The 22,902-nt window shown below is 37.9% G+C and overlaps 1 protein-coding gene across 1 annotated transcript in view; it reads right to left on the bottom strand.

Annotated features, from left to right (window-relative positions):
• Positions 1-22,902, bottom strand: part of POLA1 (DNA polymerase alpha 1, catalytic subunit) — a 308,927-nt gene that overhangs the window by 146,216 nt on the left and 139,809 nt on the right. Inside the window, exons 33-34 of the mRNA XM_041742017.1 lie at positions 18,810-18,988; positions 16,986-17,117 (exon numbers count right to left, since the gene is read on the bottom strand). Coding sequence (XP_041597951.1) covers positions 16,986-17,117; positions 18,810-18,988 — 311 coding nt within the window. The remainder of the gene's footprint in view (positions 1-16,985; positions 17,118-18,809; positions 18,989-22,902) is intronic.

Below are 22,902 nucleotides of genomic sequence, written 5' to 3'. Positions count from 1 at the left end.
TTATATGGAAGATCTCCTAGAAGAGATACAGGGAAGATGACATTTCTATACACAAATACTCCTAAGCCTAGGTTTATACAATCATATCCACAACAGAGAAGAGATAAGGTTGAGCAATGCTAATTACCTACCATTTGTCAAGTGTCAGCAATATACCCGAAGACTTAACAAGGATGGTAAATTCTCATAAAAAATGTGGAAATATTAAAGATGCTATGGTGTTTTTTTTTTTTTTGCTTTAATAGAATTATTTGGGGATCACATTAGAACTTACTTTGTTTTAGAAATCTAACTCCCTTCTCATTTATAAGAACATATTTAACTTGATATAGGTGTGAAAGCATGTAGTTATTTTCTTATTTTCACATCTTCACATATAAACTATGTATAGAAATCATACATGTCATAAGAATCATTTAGTTTATACAAGTCACACTTAAAATACTTCATGGTTGTTATTACGTTACATTAGAATTAACCAACATGTGTTTTTTGAAGAGTTTAGTAATCGCATGGGGAATTTCTAAAAGCACCAATGTCCTTGTGCACCCTCAGAAATTCTAACCTAATGTGCCAGAGTAGGCTAAACCATCAGGTACTCTTTTTAAAACTATACTCAGGTGATTCTAATGAGCAATCAAGGCTGAAATCCACTGTCCTTGCCTAATACAGAGACAAGTATAAAATAAAGAAGTGGAATTGCCTGGCTGGCTTAGTTGGAGGAGCATTCGATTTTTGATCTTAGAGTTGTAAGTCTGAGCCCCATGTTGGGTGTAGAGATTACATAAAAATAAATAAAATCTTTTTTTAAAAAAAGAAAAATTATGTGAAGAAAAATTCCAAACAGCATTCTCAGAAGGTTCTGTTGTGGCTTTAATAGAAAAATTTTGAATTTTTAAAAAACATTTACTTATTTATTTGAGGCGGGGGAGAGGGGCAAAGGGAGAGAGAATCCTAAGCAGATTCCCCACTGAGTGCAGAGCCCAACGCAGGAACCAATCTCAAGACTCTGAGATCATGACCTGAGCTGAAATGGTCATGATCATTTCATGCGCCATCCAGGTGCCCTGATAATTTTAGAATTTTTAAATGGCTACAGCAACATTAAGATTTCTAAGATGCATGTACTTGATTCTCATATAGGACTTGAGTCTGTACTATCTATCCTCATTTACTAATAAGGAGTATATTAAAATTCATTGCTTCATTTTTTTCTCCTTTAAGTAGCTTCATTGTTCTAATAAAAACAATACACACCACTTATGAAACCTTCAAAAAAACAAAAAGCAATATAAAAAACAAAAATCACCTGAACTTTTCACCAGTCATGATTTTAGACATATGGTAAATATGCTTCTAGAAATTTAAACACATGCATGCACACACATGAATTTCACATTAGTGACACTACAATTTATAAGCTCTGTTTAAAAACTCAGCACTATTATATAGCCAAATATTTGAGTCAAAATTACAGATTTATACAATAAATTTTAAGGACTGAATATTAACTATGTATTTATGTAGGCTATTTTTAACATTTTCATGGGCCCTCAGTATTCTTTTGAGAACCAAAAGGTCACCTATGATTCTTTGAACTACAGAAATATCAGAATAAAAAATTATATAATTGTATTTTCATATACTAAGAAATACAATTGGAAAACAAAGGGCACCTGGGTGGCTCAGTGGTTGAGTGTTTGCCTTTGGTTCGGGTCATGATCCCAGGGTTTTGGGATCAAGTCCCACATCGGGCTCCCTGTGGGGAGCCTGCTTCTCTCTCTGTCTAGGTCTTTGCCTCTCTCTCTGTCTCTCATGAATAAATAAAATCTTAAAAAAAGGAAAACAAAATAAAAATGCTTTCCCCAAAATGAACTCCTTTGGTATAAATCCAACAAAGCATATATAGGATTTGTATCCTAAAAACTACAAAATGCTAAGGAAAGAAAAAAAGTTCAGATTTATATAATGTAGATACATACCATGTTCATCGATTGGAAGACTCAACATAATAAAGATGCAAATTCTCCCCAAAGTAATATACAGACTTAACATTTCTAGTAAAAATCCCAGCAGGAACTTTTGTTGATCAGGGCAAAACGACTCAAATTTTATGGAAAGCCAAAGTACTAGAAGAGCTAAAAGATTTTTGAAAAAAATAAAATGGAGGAATTGCACTACATAAGACTTTCTATGAAACTATAGTAATCAAGACTGGTGTTAGCAAAGGAATAAACAAAGAATACAAAAACAATTAAATGTGGAGAAACAACAGTCTTTTCAGTAAGCAGTGCTGGAACAAGTGGACTTACATAGTCTAAAGAAAACAAAACAAAAACCTTGTCCTAAGCATCATCTTATAAAGAAATTAACTCAAAATAGATCACAGATCTAGATGTGAAATGAGTTCAGAGACATAAGACCAAAAAGCATGATCTATAAAAGAGGAAAATGATATACTGGACTTCATCAAAATTTAAAAGTTTTGTTCTGTGCACAATTAAAAGAATGAAGACAAGCTAGAGACTGGGAGAAGTATTTGCAAATTACATATCCAACAAAGACCTCTATCTAAAATATATAAAAAACTCAAAATTTAACAGTTAGGAAATAAACAATCCAAATAAAAAATTGGGAAAAACTTGGGACACTTCACTTAAGAGGATAAAAGAATGGCAAATAAACACATGAATGGGGGCTGCTGGTTGGGCATCTGCTTTTGGCTTGGATCATAATCCCAGGTCCCAGGGTCCTGGGATCAAGCCCAGCAACTGGCTCCCCGCTTGGTGGGGAGTTTCCTTCTCCCTTTCCCTCTGCTGCTCCCTACCGCTTAAGCTCTCTCTCTCTCTTTCTGTCAAATAAATAAAATCTTTGAAAAAATAAACACACGAATGGGATGAAAGATGTAAGGATGAATGTAAAACCACTAACCATCAGGGAAACACAAATTAAAATCATGAGACACCACCCACACCTATTAGAATGGCTAAAACAAAAAATCCCAACAATACCAAGAGCTAGTGAGGATATGCAGAAAGTAGAACTCTCATACACTGTTTGTGGGAATGAAAAATGGCACCACTCTGAAAAATAGTTTGATGGTGTCTTTAAAGAGTAAATATACATTTAACATACTAGCCAGCAAGTCTGCTCCTAGGTATTTATGCTAGAAGAATGAAACACACACTGGGAACCTTTCCCCTAAGATCAGGAACAAGACAGGGATATCCACTCTCACCACTGCTATTCAACATAGCACTAGAAGTCCTAGCCTCAGCAATCAGACAACAAAAAGACATTAAAGGCATTCAAATTGGCAAAGAAGAAGTCAAACTCTCCCTCTTCGCCGATGACATGATACTCTACATAGAAAACCCAAAAGACTCCACCCCAAGATTGCTAGAACTCATACAGCAATTTGGCAGTGTGGCAGGATACAAAATCAATGCCCAGAAGTCAGCGGCATTTCTATACACTAACAATGAGACTGAAGAAAGAGAAATTAAGGAGTCAATCCCATTTACAATTGCACCCAAAAGCATAAGATACCTAGGAATAAACCTAACCAAAGAGGTAAAGGATCTATACCCTAAAAACTACAGAACGCTTCTGAAAGAAATTGAGGAAGACACAAAGAGATGGAAAAATATTCCATGCTCATGGATTGGCAGAATTTTTTTTAATTTTTTTTTAATTTTTATTTATTTATGATAGTCATCACAGAGAGTCATCAGAGAGAGAGAGAGAGAGGCAGAGACACAGGCAGAGGGAGAAGCAGGCTCCATGCCCTGGGAGCCCGACGTGGGACTCGATCCCGGGTCTCCAGGATCGCGCCCTGGGCCAAAGGGAGGCGCCAAACCGCTGCGCCACCCAGGGATCCCGGATTGGCAGAATTAATATTGTGAAAATGTCAATGTTACCCAGGGCAATTTACACGTTTAATGCAATCCCTATCAAAATACCATGGACTTTCTTCAGAGAGTTAGAACAAATTATTTTAAGATTTGTGTGGAATCAGAAAAGACTCCGAATAGCCAGGGGAATTTTAAAAAAGAAAACCATAGCTAGGGGCATCACAATGCCAGATTTCAGGTTGTACTACAAAGCTGTGGTCATCAAAACAGTGTGGTACTGGCACAAAAACAGACACATAGATCAATGGAACAGAATAGAGAACCCAGAAGTGGACCCTCAACTTTATGGTCAACTAATATTCGATAAAGGAGGAAAGACTATCCATTGGAAGAAAGACAGTCTCTTCAATAAATGGTGCCGGGAAAATTGGACATCCACATGCAGAAGAATGAAACTGGACCACTCTCTTTCACCATACACAAAGATAAACTCAAAATGGACGAGAGATCTAAATGTGAGACAAGATTCCATCAAAATCCTAGAGGAGAACACAGGCAACACCCTTTTTGAACTTGGCCACAGTAACTTCTTGCAAGATACATCCACAAAGGCAAAAGAAACAAAAGCAAAAATGAACTATTGGGACTTCATCAAGATAAGAAGCTTTTGCACAGCAAAGGATACAGTCAACAAAACTAAAAGACAACCTACAGAATGGGAGAAGATATTTGCAAATGACGTATTAGATAAAGCGCTAGTTTCCAAGATCTATAAAGAACTTATTAAACTCAACACCAAAGAAACAATCCAATCATGAAATGGGCAAAAGACATGAATAGAAATCTCACAGAGGAAGACATGGACATGGCCAACACGCACATGAGAAAATGCTCTGCATCACTTGCCATCAGGGAAATACAAATCAAAACCACAATGAGATACCACCTCACACCAGTGAGAATGGGGAAAATTAACAAGGCAGGAAACCACAAATGTTGGAGAGGATGCAGAGAAAAGGGAACCCTCTTACACTGTTGGTGGGAATGTGAACTGGTGCAGCCACTCTGGAAAACTGTGTGGAGGTTCCTCAAAGAGTTAAAAATAGACCGGCCCTACGACCCAGGCAATTGCACTGCTGGGGATTTACCCCAAAGATACAGATGCAATGAAACGCCGGGACACCTGCACCCCGATGTTTATAGCAGCAATGTCCACAATAGCCAAACTGTGGAAGGAGCCTCGGTGTCCATCGAAAGATGAATGGATAAAGAAGATGTGGTCTATGTATACAATGGAATATTCCTCAGCCATTAGAAACGACAAATACTCACCATTTGCTTCAAGGTGGATGGAACTGGAGGGTATTATGCTGAGTGAAATAAGTCAATCGGAGAAGGACAAACATTATATGGTCTCATTCATTTGGGGAATATAAATAATAGTGAAAGGGAATAGAAGGGAAGGGAGAAGAAATGGGTAGAAAATATCAGAAAGGGAGACAGAACATGAAGACTCCTAACTCTGGGAAAGAACGGGGGGTGATGGAAGCGGAGGAGGGCGGGGGGTGGGGGTGAATGAGTGACGGGCACTGAGGGGGGCACTTGACGGGATGAGCACTGGGTGTTATTCTGTATGTTGGCAAATTGAACACCAATAAAAAAATAAATTATTAAAAAAATAAAAAAACAAAAAAAGAATGAAACACACACTCACACAAGCCCTATACACAAATGTTTATAGCAGCTGCACTCCTAATTGCCAAAAACTAGAAACACCTTTCAATGGATAAGTGGATTAAACAAACTGATACACACAATGGCCTAATCTTTAGCAATAAAAGGAACAAGCCAAGTGAAAGATGAGTCTTGAAGGCTGTGTATCAGAGGATTCCCAACTCTAAGATCTTGAAAAGACAGAGCAATAGCAATGACAACAGTTATGTAGCTACCAGAGCTAGGGGTGGGAAGAAAGGTGACTAGAAAAGGATAGCAAGAGACAGTTTTGCAGAGCAATGGAATTATTCTGTATCCTGATTGTGGTGATGGTTACATGAATCTATACAATATGCTAGTATTTGTAAAATGACAACGTCTGCTATAGACATAGGTACATTAAAATGGATGCATAGGGATCCCTGGGTGGCGCAGTAGTTTAGTGCCTGCCTTTGGCCCAGGGCGCGATCCTGGAGACCCAGGATCGAGTCCCACATCGGGCTCCCGGTGCATGGAGCCTGCTTCTCCCTCTGCCTGTGTCTCTGCCTCTCTCTCTCTCTCTATCATAAAAAAATAAAAAATAAATAAAATGGATGCATATTTGAATACAGAAAAGTTAAATGATCGTTTTAAGCGGCTCAACACCTAGCTCTGGTTTCTAGAAAGCTGGAACAGTGAGCATAATTACTTGCATGCTGGAACTGCTGCTTATGCTCTCTTCATGATCCAATATAAGAAAGTAATGGATTAAAGATATCACTTTGTTTTCTTTCTCAAATCCTCATTGCTAAATTTTGTCTTGTGACAAAGTTCCAACAGAAATGTCAGAATTTTTCTCCAATGTTCTTTGTGGGAGTTGCCCTTAGAATTTCATTTTATATTTACAGATCAAGTACCTACCCACTCCTAGCTAAGCAAAGAAACACAGGTTACAAACTTTCATTTTGCACATCTCTGAGAATGGCAGCACATTCACTATGGTGGCAACACATTCTCAGATGGAAGATAAGGCCAGAAAATATGATACTTTGCAACCAAAAGTGGTACCAATCAAAATAAGACAGATGAGGTCAACCATCCAAATGAACCAATTTTAAAAGTGTAACTCAAAGAAGTAGCACAAGGGAATTATAGGAAGGGGTGTGGGTGATGGAAGTGTTCTATATCTCGATAGTGGAAGCAGTTCCACGACTCTGCATTTGTCAACACTCGGAAATATAAATATAAATATAAATATAAATATAAATATATATATATATATATATGCCGAAGAGTGAACTCTATTGTATGTAAATTCAAAAATAAATTTTCAAAATGAACACTACTCATCCAAAAAAGTAATATATGTTCATTGTTGAATACTTAGAAAAAAGAAATGATAGTGCTTTATACCATACACCATTCAAGATAACAGGTTTTTAAGTACTAGGGCTCAAGAAGTTTATTGGTATGGTTTCAGATTCCACATTGAAAACAACCTTTAAGAAACTACCACATTACATGTTTGGTGTAGGGACAAAAAAGAAAACCCACTATTTATGGAAAAGGCTGTTAAAATACCTCTACCGTTTCCAACTACATACCTGTGTTAAGCCAAATTTTCTTCATAGGCTTCCAACAAAATAACATTATTTTAATAGACTGGATGCAAAAGCAGATACCAGAATCCAGCTGACTTCTAGGCCACACATTGAAGAGCTTTGCAAAATGTAAAACAATGCTACTGTTTTTAGTAAATTATTTTGCTTATAATATAGTTATTTTTCATAAACGTTGTTATACAGTAGGTTCACTGTTATTTATAGGTGAGATAATACTTGGTAAATGTGTCAGTTTTAATTTAAAATCTAGTAAATATGAATACACAAAACCCACATAAATGAAAATTCTTTGGCATCCTCATAAATTTAAGAGTGTAGAGGGTTCCAAACACCAAAAGGTTTGAAAACGATTGTGCTACATCACCACATACACTCATCAGTATGAGAATCCAATGTGCCATGAAATTTTAAGCAGGCCTTTCTTGAATCTAGGTTCTCCTTTGGTCTTTCTTTCCTGATCAATGCCTAAAAGGGAGTGACTCTTGAACATCACTAGATGTAAAAGTTGTAGATGAGAGAAGTTATCCTCCAAGGACTAGCTGTGAGTTCATCCACATGGTTTCTAAATCCTTAGTATACATATGGAGAGAAATCCTGGGCACTTTTGGTTATTTTCCTGGCATGATTCTTGGACATTCTTTTCTGGTGGATGGAGACTGATGGCCTACTACTCTGGCCAAGAGTTCCTGAGAGCTGAGCTAGCAAACCTAGGTTTCTTGAAGCATGAAGAGTTTCTCAAACAGCCAAGGAGCCTAAGTACCTATGCAGTGTGAATAGGGCCAGGGACCTTTCAGCAAACAAGCAGAATAATGTACTCCACAAAACCACCCACCCTAAGAGTTACAATATGCTGCAGGAGAGTAAAAGAAAATTTAAAAAGAAGGAAATGTCAAGAGTCAGATGAATTTTGAACAGGACAAAACAAACCAACACCAATCAATTAGAAAATACCAGTGTTCAAATCTTTATTAATAGTATTTTTCAGAATCCAGGCTTTGAGAATTTTCTATGATATTTCTGAAAGGCAGCTAAATTAACTCCCTCCTGAATAGTTATATGGTTATCACTTTTAACACAAGACTAAGCCAGACTGCCTGATCTGGAAATTTGTATCTTTAAACTATCCGCAAAGGGCCCATTTGCACATGTGAACCGTAACGTACACTTTCTAGGCAGACCAAACATGAGACAGCCATGGTCTGAGGTGCTCTCCTCCCTCTCTCGTTTACATGTGCAGCAGAGAACAGGGAGTTGTTTTGCTCCTGGAGGTCCAAAAAGTCAACGGTGTGAAAATCTCACTTTTGAAAGGTTAAATGAAATCTGTTCTGGTTCAATTTCTTACTCTACTACAAGACAGTAGCTCGAGATGACTGGAGTTAGACCTCAAGTTGAGTTTTCCCTAAATACACAAGGTTAGAGAAATCAAACTGAAGAAAGGAATTCTACTGTTTCGGCACAAGCAGTTTGCTGTTTTTCCCTGCTTGTTTTCAGGTATTTGACAATTCCTATGGCATTTCCCCAGCATTTCAAAAAACCTCCAATTTTCCCTTCAGAGGAGGCGAACTGTATCAGAAGTTGCTGAAATCCCAGGCTTCCCTTCAGCTGCTGGGCTAGCCCTTTGCTGGGGGACTATAATCAGCTTTCTGGACTTCTGCTCCAGTCAGCCTTGCAGCCTGGCCTACCTGGCCATGCTAATGCCTGGGGCCTGTGTGGCCTCCTACTGAAAGGGTGACTGCAGTGAAGATGGAGAGCAAGCTGTTACTCATGAACGGATGGCTTACCATATACGATGGGCAGAATTCTGGATTAGGGTTCCCAAATATAGTCACAGGCCTGATGCTATTTGTGACCTGAGAGAGTCACCTGATAGCATCAATCTCACTGAATATTGTGAATCCATTCAATAGTGTTTTGCTGAGCATCTATCAGGTTAGGCACAATACTGGGTGTTGGGCCTCAAAGATGTCAAGGCCCAGCATCCTTTCCTTGCTTTTAGTCACTTCCTCAAACTGCTCTTCTTCATGTCCTTTCTTAAGGCTGACTTCAGGACCCAATTCACCAACATTGAAAAAGGAATTCCCACACAGGTAAACCATAAGGGCCAAGAAGCATCACGGTGCAGAATCGTTCTCACCGGATGGGAGAGGGAGAGCAGGGAGATGATGAAAGCTTCTAGATGGACACCTCAGAAGGATGGGCGGGGAGGCCCCAGCCCAGATCTCACTCTCTGGGAGTTCTGACCACACACTGGAACCCAGCGGAGCCTTGTTCATCCACCATATCTCAGAGTGGAGTAACAAGTGTTAATAGTGCTTACTCCAGGAGCTTTCTAAGCATTTTTAAAAAAGATTTTATTTATTTATTCATGAGAAATACAGAAAGAGAGGCAGAGCCATAGGCAGAGGGAGAGGCAGATTCCCTGCAGGGAGCCCGATGAGGGACTCAATCCCCGGACCCTGGGATCACACCCTGAGCCGAAGGCAGATGCTCAACTGCTAAGCCACCCAGGCGTCCCTTCCTAAGCACTTTAAATGCATCATCACAGACAGTCCTCACTATGACCTTATCAGCAGGTAGCATGACTATCATCACTTCATAAGCTAACTGTGGCCTGGGGAAGTCCAGTAACTAGCCCAAGTTACAGAATAGTCAAGTGAGTACAAAGGAACTCTGACCTAGCTGTCTGAAGTACAAACCTCACAGTCTATTGTTAGGCTAGCAGGGGATAGTGTGAAAACTGACAGAACCACATGCTAATAAGCCTTCAGAACCTAAGGAAAGGGCCATGGCTATAACTGCCTCTACTTCTGCCAAAGAACTCAGGAGGGAAAATATGCAAAGGCAGGGAAGGACATGGGCATGGGAGAGGCTGTGGCCCGAGCTCATATTGTGCAGGCAGCTTCAGGGTCAGTCCTTAATAGACAACATTGTTCCCAGCAGTCAGAACATCTCAGAATTTAGTGTGGGTCCCTTGTTAGTTCCTCTAGATGATGCTCTGGTTCTGAGCCTTCCCAAACAGGGTCCACACCATAAGGTTAAGATGAAATGAAATCAAAGATAAAGAGGTACTGTGATAACTATGGAGTACAAGTTAAGGGCTATTCTATGAAAAATTAAAGGCAGGTGGCATATAAGGCTATATCTGATCCAATTTACTTATTAGAACTCCTTCATAATAGATAATATTTATACCATGATAAGCTGCTTTTGGCATGTTTTAGGGGACTATATTTGACCAGTTATTCACTTAGATTTGTACAATAATAAATTTACTTACAATGACATTCTACTCCAATCATCACCAAATCCCATTTCTTTAATTTTTCTGTGAGAACACACCATGCATAGTAGCGCAATGTTTACCTGACTCAAAGTCAGCATGCTTCATATTCATACCTGAGAAAAATGAGCCATTCACTAATAAAAGCACACCAATAAAAGCCACCAACGGGCCTAGATATTAGAATACCACATTTAAAAAATGCAATGGATGTCCATGATGTAAATTTATGCTTGGCTTCCTTGTCAAATGGTGTGGAGCAAAAAGAAAAATTCTCATTATGTTCTTTTTGTTTCGTTGTAATGAGATTTAGGATGAGTTCTCTGGATTCCTACAGAAATGATCCTTCTTCGAACACTGCTGGGCAGCGTGGATTGTGCTGCCTGTGATGCTGAATGAATGGGGTGGAGATCTGCTTCTTTGCATGCCTTCTGTACCACTTATAATTATGCTGTTAAGAGTCTTTACAAAAAAGAAACCCAATTTAATCTTTTTAAATGTTCTAAATATAAATGCAGAGGCAAGGAAATAAACAATAATTCCAATAGTGCCGAGAATTTAAACTATTCAAACTAATGTACCTGTGACACTACTGCATATTGCAAGCTCTAACCTAAAAAACTATCAGCCCGCATCACCACAGGTAAGAAATGAGAAATTTTGAGGGTTATTGAACACCAGATCTTTGCAGCAGACCAGGAGAGAGTTACTGAACATCACTGCATGGCTCTACAACCCTCAGATCCACCTGCACAATACAGCCCTGTCATGACATACCGCCACACGTAAAAAGGGAAAGGCAATAGTAATGAGAGTAGCTCTGTTGGTGATTTACATGGGGGAGGGTGGGTGGGAATGGTGGGGGCAGGAAGGGAGCTGTTTCCTCTCTCATTTCTCAGATTTATTAATTAATCAAGTTCTGTGTATTCCTCAAGAAATGCTCCTCCATCAAGCACAGCTGGACACCATGGATTCTGTTGTCTGTGTATTTTGGTGGAGCAAATATTTTAAACAATATTTCACCAAGCCTCTCTTGCACTTCCTTTTTTTTTTTCCCTTGCACTTTCAATAAAAGATACCTCCAATTCAATCTCTGCCTTAACATTATTTTTGATGGTTGTTCTTAGTTTTGTTTTCAAGGAATGCATATCCATTCCAAAATTAACAGGCTTTTACTTATTTGCCAAGATTAAAACAAAAAACAAGTTTAACATGGATTCTTCACATACTACAAAACATCCCACTCTACTTCCCAGATGTGTGCCATCTTCCAGACGGACTCACAGCCACCACGCTGAGGCTCAGCATCACTGGTCAAATGTTCCCTTCTCCACTAGGTGCTTGTATATGTGAGCCTAATAAAGTCTCTGCATCATGAGGCAGCTGACATTGGACGTCATTTTTTGAATTCCTCAAAAAAGTGGGTCCAAAAGAGATTTTTTAAATGTAGCTTATGCCACAATTAATATTTTAAGGAGTAAAAGAGAAAGACCAGGGAAAGAGATGGAATGAGAAAAGTAGTACAGCGGGCATCCACTTTGTATCATTAGGGAGAGACTGGGATCAGGACAAGGAGTACTTTACTGCACAGTGTGATTTTGAACCATGATAAAAATATTTCTGGTCAGTGCCTCTTTGCCTGATACAATGTTTAGGGGAGAAAACAAATTAGAGCTATGAAGTTGGGGGTCAGCATATCATAAAATCAACAGCAATCGGGGACTTAACATATGGAAGGCAGAGTAACAAAAGGCTCCATCACTGCCTTCATGACCTTAAAATTCTGTGGGATTTTGTGCTACCCGAGAATCCTGTATACTACTGATAAACCTTCTGCCAGCATGACAGCAGTGTAAGAAAGAATTTAAAGAAAACATATAAAAAAATAAAGAAAACATATGATAGTGTAACCTTCATTTGTTGGTTCCTTTGGTTACTAACCATTAAAATACACACACTACAGAGAGCAACAGGCTGAGGCAGAGATCAGATGAGCCACAGAAGAAAGCACAGCCCCTGTCCTCAGAAAGCTTATTTTAGTAAAATTCTGAAATTGTATAATCAATAGCAAATTTCCAAGAGATTCAACCATCACTTTCTGGTCCAAGAAACTAATCGACACTTATCATATGCATGACACTGAGTTAAGTATTCTAGATGGAGGGCCAGCAACGTGAAGTGCTGGAGGTAAGTAATGCTCCTTTACAAGTGGCTTGAAAGACTCCAACACTCGTGAGGGATACATTTTGTCACAGCAGAACTCTAAAACCTGCATAAGCCATCAGTGAGAATTTAGGAGTATATTTCCATTGACTATCCAGCCTTAGAACCAAATGGCTAAGTATTAAATGAAGATTCACTGTATATTACAACTAACAGTACTTGAGAGGAAAGTAAATGACCCACTAAACCCCTCCCAGGTACCAAGAGGGGTCTGATTTTCCATTTATCAGCAAGTCTTTGGGGTAGTCAGCAACTCAATCTCAGACTCTCGTCGGTGGCTGCTTCGTGGACGGCTGAGGGGAACACTTCAAAAATGAACCAGCTAAACAAACTTCCCAGCAGCACTTGACAGAGCTACACCTATTCTTCCCATTTCCAAAGCAGTGGAGAATTAATTACCAGTTCTATGGATCTATTGTAAGTATAATAGACTAAAGAGCTATCACAGACACATTTATTGTAAAAGCACAATCCCAAGAGTGTCTAGTGGAGGGCCAAAACGATTAACACAAATGCTTTGTCAGATCAAAGATAAAACCTGCACCGCCCAATTGAGGAATGAATTAGAACAGTGGGTTATCTTTCAAATTAACCAGGGCAGTTAGTGAGGAAAATTTCATGAAAGTGTAATTCTTAGCCTTTGTGAATCCACACAGCAGGCATTCTGCCAGCTGACAAGATGATGAAATTTTCATGCTTAAAAAAAGCCCTCTTCATTTCCCAATTTAGATTAGCTAGTGTTTCTCTCTCTTTTTGTGTGTGTGTACGTGCGTGTGTGTCTATTTGCTCTTCTGGAATAGAATTTAAGGGGAGAAGAAACACATATCAATTTTTCACTGTAAAATTGAGTCTTTCAAAAACATCCTTCAAAGCTTAGATACAGTCTTTACATGGCCTTTTTATGATTTTCAAAAAATACCAGTTCAATTTCAACTTTGTATAGAGGAACCAACAAGGACCAGGGCACAAAATGAACTTTGAATTAGAGCTTTCTGTGATACCTCCAAGTCTTTCAATGCTTCCATCAAGTCTTGGGATAAAGTATTAGACTATTTTCCTCCTAAAGCAATTAATATACTAAATTTTCTTGCTCAATGCTTTCTGTATTTCTATGTACACTGAAATGTAAATGTTCTAAGAAATGAGAATTCAAGGGATCACTCCTATATGGTCAGAGAGAAAAATTGTCTCCTATGGAAGGGGCCAATATAAAAATATATGATACAGATTATCAGATATGCAAAATTTTTAATGTTTGTTACATCACACTTATTCGATCTGCACTATTTATTCATGACAGAAACTAACAGGATATATGATGTATTTTTTTGAAAAGTGGTTCAGAACCATATTGTGTTAGGCTAAACTTCTGTCCCTTTGTTCTTGACACCCCGATTTCTTGGTGATCTAGAACTATGTTCCTTGGCAGGTTATAGTGTTTGGTCAAGTACCATACTCCTCCACTGTCTTCCTCAAGGTCCTTCCCTAAATAGATGCCTTCCTTTCTTAAGGTAGGCTCTACTTCCCCTGCAGTGATACTAAGACAAAAATGAAACACAACATTGACTCTTGCTCTCAGTCCAAGGACAACTTTTATGCCCAGTACTGTCTAAATTGTGAAATGAGAATAAATTCTTTGGGTCATTTCAGAAAACAGTCATTTTACCTCAGTACTTATTATCAATATCTTTTTTTCAGGACAGTTGGTGTATTAATCTCTAGCTGGATTGCCATTGCTACGGTATATCACACTGAACTTACGGTCATCACTATCACTTGATGCAGAATAACAAAAGAAAACTCTAATGCCACGTCCCTCTACCAGCAAAAGTTCCTTTAAATCTGGGGACAGGAGAAAAGAGAAGAGTCTACCAGTGAAGTAGAATGTAGAGGCGTTTGAGCATTCTGTATAAAAGCTCTCATCTTGAGAATTTTAGAGATTAGTTCACTATGGGGCCACAGAACAAATAAATGGATTTCTTTTGCTCCCATCCAATTATATATGACTAAGATAAGCAAGCAGAGAAATAAGTTCCTAATTTTGAGGACAGTCATATCAAGCTTCAACTTCAGGAGTGGTATTTGGGCACTTTAATAAGAAATCCTATAGAAAAATCAATCCAGTGCACACTTAACTAGAGGAAAACTGTTATCTGCTGCTGAGATACCTGGTAGACAGACAATTAAAGCAAATACAACGGAAACCTTGGGTTAAATGTCTAGCTGCCTAAAAGTAGGTTATTTAGCTTGAAAAATACTCATACCACCCCCCCCCACATATAATTCAGTTAGAAATCAATCTCTCAGTTAGAACATATTTCTAACTATACAGAAGATCCCTTTTCTGCTTATTCTCAACTTAGTCATAACAGATTGTCCTTTCTTATAGAAGGAAAAGATGAGTTTCCTCTAGTATTAACATTTCCATGGTAAAGATTTTGATAGACTAAACACTGAGAGAAAACTCAGAATTCTTCCCAAGAGTCAAGAATCATGCTCTGCTCAATGAGGTCTGTAAATGAGGAGCTAAATAGTTTTGATTTGGGCTCTTCATGCTAAATAAAGGCCTAACATTATATGTGCTGAACATTTCATCTACTGTGCAATGTGAACCCACAGATAACCTTTATTCTGATCTAACTGTTCATTAAGTGTAGCAGAGGATTATTCACTAAAATACTTCAGATTTCTCAAAATGTAGTCATAGTTATTATTTCCAAAATACCTTCAGACAAATCTACTTGGGTGTTTTTGACAAATACAAATTATCCTACTCCAAAATCACAATAAACTCTATGCTTCTACTCTTCATCCTAATAATCTAATAATTGATTTTCATTTCATGAGGTTGATTTAAAAAAAATTTTTTTAAGATTTTATTTATTATTCATGAGAGACAGAGACAGAGAGAGAGAGAGAGAGAGAGAGAGAGGCAGAGACACAGGCAGAGGGAGAAGCAGGCTCCATGAAGGGAGTCCGATGTGGGACATGATCCCAGGACTCCAGGATCATGCCCTGGGTCGAAGGCAGGCCTAAACCGCTGAGCCACCCAGGGATCCCTGAGGTCGATTTTTAAAGAAGAAAATGCTGTAGTAAATGTTAACTAACATAAGTAGATATTAAAGGATGACACCGATCAAAGTCATGGGTGTTACCCAATAGAATCTGAGCTTTTGGAAATGCTTTGCCAATGTAGCTTCTTTAAATAAGTTACACTGAGCTTTTATGTAATGGGAATTTTGTTTAGATGACAAATGACATAAACACTAAGAAAAATCAAATGAGAAGCGTGTGTTCTTCAATTTTAAGTTTTGAAAAAAAAACCCTCATCCTTATATGTTAAAACCAAAATAAATGCTTTGAAAAAAAGCCTTCTTTCTAATGCAGACTGCTCACTCACCTTTCTAACATTTTTAGTATATACTTATAAAAATTAGACAGTCTCTTTAAAATGCCAGACAAATTGCATTGCATTTAAAGTTAAAAAACGCTTATGGGAGCCTGAGTGGTGCAATCGGTTATGCGTCCAACTGGCTCAGGTCTTGATATTGAGCCCTGTGTCAGGCTCTGGGCTTGTGTGTGTGTGTGTGTGTGTCTCTCCCCTGCTTGATATTCTGTTTCCCTCTGCCCCTCCCACTTTTATTCTCTCTCTCAAAATAAATAAATAAATCTTTAAAAAATGTTTATTTTCGGGATCCCTGGGTGGCGCAGCGGTTTGGCGCCTGCCTTTGGCCCAGGGCGCGATCCTGGAGACCCGGGATCGAATCCCACGTCAGGCTCCCGGTGCATGGAGCCTGCTTCTCCCTCTGCCTGTGTCTCTGCCTCTCTCTCTCACTGTGTGCCTATCATAAATAAATAAAATAAAAAATTAAAAAAAAAAATGTTTATTTTCATTTCCTTGGACAACACAACCAAGTAATGGTTTAGATTACCACAAAAAGTCTTAACCTGTGGGCAGTTATTAAAATCACCACACATGATGTTATGACTCTACTTGCCAAAGACAGGCAATATTGATTTTTTTCTCCTGTGGTCAAAGATCTGAGTGACCACTTAATTTAGTCTTACTCAGGTAACAATAAAATATTTCCTGATTACATTCTCATTTTTCTTTAAAGCAAAAATTCAGTATTTAAAATACTGCTCATTTAATGAAAGAGATATCCAATAGAAAATAAAATGCCTTTCCTGCAAAGTCTTCTAAGAATTTTAGTTTCATAAAAACCAGGAATACAAAACCATACTGTTTTATTTTAGAACAAGAACCAAGCCTAAGTAAGCCCCATATGTAAGAAACTCATCGTGGATACTTACTTCATAGTATTTTTTAATGCAACGTCTAATGTCCATGATCAATTTGTTGCTCAGCTGTACCACAGAGGTCAAAGGTGAAGCCTTACAATCAATGTTGCTGCAGCGATACAAGCTGGGCTCCACATCAGTTCCCTACAGAAGTCAGAACAGACAAATACACAAAGGGTTACTGCAAGGCTATCAAAGGTTTTTTTGTGCTTAAAAACTAACATGCTCTCCTGGTGTGCAATATTCTTAATTTGTTTTATTACTGAGTTTTTAACCCTATTTTTTCAACTACTGTTCTCTCGAGGATCCCCTTAGTCACACGAACCTCCTGCCTCTTTGCCATCATAAAATGGAGTACAAGTCGAAGGGAAAACCCTGAAATCACTTCTGTTTTTACATTCAATATATGACAGACCTTAGGGATGAAATAATTTTCCCTCTGAAAATACCAGTGAAGTCACACCGTTGGAAATAAACATTCTTCTCAGAGATATACTAATATCTCAGAGCATACTAATGACATTAGTTTCCTTTCATATTGGCAACTTAATTTTAAGATGAAGCCTAAAAGTTAAGTACTACACCAGAAAGCAATCACTTATTGTCCCCTTAGAAAATCTAAAATTTCTGTAATTCTCCCTCTCCACTACCCCCTCAAATGAAAATTATTTGGGGGAAGGGAAGGCAAGAAGAGTAGAAATTTGAAAGAATTAACTATTAGTGGGCAGGGGAAAAAAAAACCTCGTTTTGTTTTGTTTTAAACAAAAACAAAACAAAGCAAATAGAATATATAGGAAAATTGTTGGGGTTTCTGGAGCATTTGTTTTCCTTCTTGATACTTAAACATCTTGGTTTCCTGCTCCAATCTGGTACATAACCCTACCCGCCACACTAAGCAATTCCAGGTGGAAGAGATTTTAGAGCTTGACATCGGCTCTTCCACAGTTAGCCCATCTGCAAGTCGTCAAGCCTCCATGCAATTAACTATCTTATTTACAGCTGTAATGAAGCAAAACTCAAGGATTTAGCAAGTACTGCTGATCTGTGTCTGCCTCTTCCTTGCACTTGCTTCCAAAGACCGCTTTGTTTTGATTCAAAAAAATGCAAAACATCTGCTGTTTGTCCAAATTAACTTAAAATAATTACTTTTAATTTAGATAAAGGATGTATTTCCTTTCAGTTTCAAGGTTTTACACAGTTCTGCTGCCTACTCATTTGCCAATGGCTAGTACATGTATAACACTGCAGCTGAATCAAGTAAATTGGCTAAGTTTCAAGTTCTGATCCAAGGTCAATGATACATTTTTTTGGCAGTACTTCTTGAGAGGAATGTCTCCCTGTGACTTTTTTAATGTCTGACATGCAAAGACAGCAGAAAAGATAATCAGAGTACCTTAGTCAAAAAGGAGGCAAGTGGGATGTGTAAAGATAAACAAAAACTTTCCAAAAACACTTAGTTCCCATTAACTTGATTTAAGATAAAGGCAAATATTGCTCTAAGTCTTAATAAATTGGAGCTGGGAGTGGGGAAATACAAGTTACTAATTAAGGAATTACAATAAAAAATACTTTAAGATACTTTAGAATTTTTAAGAGATTCCATTTAAAAACCAAGGCCAAATAACCACTCTAGGAAGCCAAAAACAATATGCAAGCACCATATACTAAGAGTTTTCTAGCAGAAATAAAGTCGCAAAGGCAGAATTCATACGATGCTAAAATTCTTTAAACACATGAAAGCAACATTTTCCTCCCTTTCCATACATACAGTGGGAAGGAAAGGCCTCTACAGTAGTTGGTTAACAAAATGAAGAAAAGAAACAAAAAGAAACTAACCGAACCATCCAAGACACTATCGTATATATTTTCTGTTCCACATGTGGGGCATGGGCATTTGAATCTTTCACAGTCCCTGTATTTCTCCTCATCAGTGAGCTGTGCTGGGCCACCAAGTAGGGCATCATTCTCCTCATCCTTATGATAATGATGAACTCTAAATTGGGTGGGGTCGAGTCCTGTTAATGTTAAAGAAAAAACAAATGCACAAAGGTACAATTATTTGAATTTCCATATGTGATAAAGACCCCAAAGGAAAAAAAAAAAAAACCTCACAAAGGAATAATTTTAAATTCATGCACACATATACACAACCATTTGAACTCAAGATAAAGGCTCACATCACATGGACAACTGACTTCTTTTTACAAAAGATCACTTTATTAAATTAAACAAGCCAGCTTCACTAACACAACACAGATATGCCCCCAGATGTTTGGGTTCAGAAGCAACTATTTCTATAGGATGGTTTTACAGTTCCAGTGAGAATCTCAAATGAATGTGCAATGTTATTAAGAAATCTCTTAAAATCAAAGTTTCACGATTAAAACTGAAAATAGAGAATAAAAATCCCATTAAAGAAAACAAGTCCACTGCTATTATAACTCTTTCAAGTGTAGATACAACTGCTAACCCTGATTTCAATGCAGTGGTCGATTCCATCTTGGCTCAGTAGTTAACAGCATGTAGGGTGCAATCTAATTCAGTGGTTAAAATTCAGTAGCAGCATCTGAGACAAAACGCAACATGGTTTTTTGGTGTTCTGAATTCAGAAATTTAAAATATGTGCAAAAACAATGGATCTACAGATTCTATAGGCCAAAACATTCCCGACAATCTTGAAACAAAATATACCATCCATATTTCAATCAAAATAACACAAGAAATCAATCGATACATTGAGGTAGTTTATCCTATCTCATCTCCACAAACTATCTAAAGAAAAGAAACATTTTTAGGCTGGCCAATTTTATTTATTTTTGGTCAAAGCCTATCTGTCAAAATATACTATTTGGATTTACACTTAAAGGTAATCAATATACACGGTATCTTAAGATATGTTTCTGACATCATCTTTTAGCCATCCCTAAAAATTCTAGGCTCTAAGAACTCTAAGGAAAGCTATCATATTTATTTTAGCATAAAGGTAAATAAGCAATATAAAAGTCACTGAGCAAAAAATTCAAATACCAAGAATATGTGAAAACCGTTTTAATTCTATCAATAGGTGCATAGGTAGATAACAGATGTATAGATGTATTCAGAACTCAGTGACAAGATCCTAAACTCTATTTGGTCAATTTTCAAGTGACACTCACACTTGAGGCTGAGTGACATGGTGAAAAGGTGCCAAAAAAAGAATAAAAAGACAGAGACTATGAGTCACAATTTTCTCACCTACAAAATGGAGGTAGTGTCACTGACCAGGCACTTTTTTTTTTTTTTTTTTTATTTATGATAGTCACAGAGAGAGAGAGAGAGAGAGAGAGAGAGGCAGAGACACAGGCGGAGGGAGAAGCAGGCTCCATGCACCGGAAGCCTGACGTGGGATTCGATCCCGGGTCTCCAGGATCGCGCCCTGGGCCAAAGGCAGGTGCCAAACCGCTGCGCCACCCAGGGATCCCTGACCAGGCACTTTTGAAGTTTAAATTAGACATAAGAGGACAAACCCCTTTCCGTGATACATAGCATGTAATAAGCATGTAATAAATATTGTATGAATGAAAAAATAAAATAGCGGATGAACATAATTTAATCTAAATGATATTCACTCAAGATTATGCATTTGGAAAAATATATGGAACACATGTTCATACTACATAGCAAGTTAATAGCTGTTCTTTGTAGGAGTTGATCAAAATGAGAATTTCCTAATATGATCACACAACAAAAAAAAGTACACATTAAAAGCAATTTGAAAAAATATTCTTGTTTATTAGTGACATAATTTACTGTACCCAAGATAACTTGGCCCTGAGAGTCACTATACATTTTTATTTTACAAATTACCTAACCCCTAAGAGAGAGAGTAAATTCATGAAGAGTGTGGGAATATATACCATCCCATTTAAAGACAGGGTGGGGGGTGGGGGGAAGCCCGGGTGGCTCAGCGGTTTAGTGCCGCCTTCAGCCCAGGGCATGATCCTGGAGTTCGGGGATCAAGTCCCACATCGGGCTCCCTGCATGGAGCCTGCTTCTTCCCCTGCCTGTGTCTCTGCTTCTCTCTCTCTCTGTGTCTCATGAATAAATAAATAAAATCCTTAAAAAATGTAATAATAAAGATGGGGGGGCAGAGAAAATGAGTGAGAGAGGCCACATCTGTAAATGAAGCCATTTCTTTTCTGTACTGAGGGTAACTGTTACAAATTCCTGAAACTCTATTTGTGAATCCAACGGTATTCACAAAATGCCTTGCTTCATCAACAACTATGAGAAAGAACTTCACTTTTTCTCTGACAGTATGATGATTCATCAATTTCTCAGGCCAATACTATTCAAAAAGTAAGGAAAAAGAAAAACAGTAGGCAAAGGTTTTCTCAACTGCAGACTTCTTCCACAATCCAAAAATCCAGGAACGAAACAACACTGGTTTTGCACATACCCACAAACGGCCAACCTGTAACAAGGAAGCAACGAAAGCTCTCTAGGCTACCCTACCAGCCTCCACCTACTTAGTGTACCTGAGGTTTCATGGGAATCTGCCTAACGAGTAAGCCAAAAGAGGACAAGGGCCCTCTGACTACTTATGGGGAAATGCCCAACAAGGGTCCAAAAGTCATGAAAAAAAAAATCAGGCCTTATAAAATGTCTATTTTAATGTTCAATTCTACAAACAACCCTTATCTGCTCATGGCAATAACAAAGCCAAGTGGCATAGCTAATTACTTCAGATTTATTCCCATGCTGATTTTTTTCAAGAGAAGGGGTTTCATCTCAGCATTCTTGGTCATAGATCAATGTTAAATTTTAAAAATATAACAGGAGGGGACACTATAATTACTTTAAAATATTAGGTATCTAATGATTCTTGTCCAAGTTACTTAGATACAAAAGTGTTATAAAAAAGTAATTTTCTTGGGAGCACAATTAGAAGTTCAACAGGCAAATCACAGAGGGCTAACTTAAATCTTTTTATGAAAACATATAACATCATGTTAAAAAATAAGGATCACTGCTGCTGGAATCTTTCTTTTAAAGATCAAAAACTAGGCTTAAACAAGCCCCAAACATACTCTATTCCATTACGTAGGAATTAGTGTTTCCAAATCCTCATGGAATTGGCAACAAGCAGCTTATTTTAAAGTTTTGGGAGACTTAAAAGTTTTACTGCTTATACCATAACTCATTAAGGTCGTAGTGAAACAGGAAAAAAGTATCTGGTGCTGCCACCTAGAGGTAGATTCTAAATTTTTAAATGTGCAAAATAGAGCTGCTACATGGAACTGCAATTTTAATTACTGTCCCTCTAAAATTAAACACTTTTGTTGGAAAAAACATTAAAGCAAAATCTTTATGATCAAAGGTGTCATATATACACTTACATTAAACTGTTCACCATACAGTAAGTAATCACATTACTTTGAAGAAGAGACACAAAACTGAATTCCAACTTCTGTATCTCTTCTACTAAGAGCTTTCTCTAAACAACTGGCTTAAAGAAACAAACTTTATGCCCTATTTGAGTAAAGGAACTTCCACTTTTATTAGCCTCGCTTTTGACAGATAACTTCAATCATTTGATCCAGTACAGAATAAAGCAAAGAATAGCCTACTTGGGTCTCACACTAGTTATCTGGGCAAAGAGCAGAGCAGCTGTGGTTCTCCCTGGAATAAGCAGGAATGATGTATGCTTTAATTCAATCTTGTGACTTGTAGTAATAGAGTCATATCATGTTGGAGGGGGCTTGGGAGTGGGATGGGGAGGACAGAGGGAAAATGAAATGAAATTAAAATACTGTCATTTATAATTAGAAAATTTATAGGATCTCACATTTTGGCAACAAGATCAAAGCTCTAATGTTTCAGAAAGTATTTATAGAAAGTAATATCATAGGCATTGGAGTGGATGAGTTCAGCAGTGCTGTTTTTTACT

The sequence above is a fragment of the Vulpes lagopus genome, chromosome X (genome assembly GCF_018345385.1).
Source record: "Vulpes lagopus strain Blue_001 chromosome X, ASM1834538v1, whole genome shotgun sequence".
Classification (NCBI taxonomy): domain Eukaryota; kingdom Metazoa; phylum Chordata; class Mammalia; order Carnivora; family Canidae; genus Vulpes; species Vulpes lagopus.
Note: the sequence above shows the minus strand (reverse complement) of the source record. Positions and strands in the feature narration are given on the sequence as shown.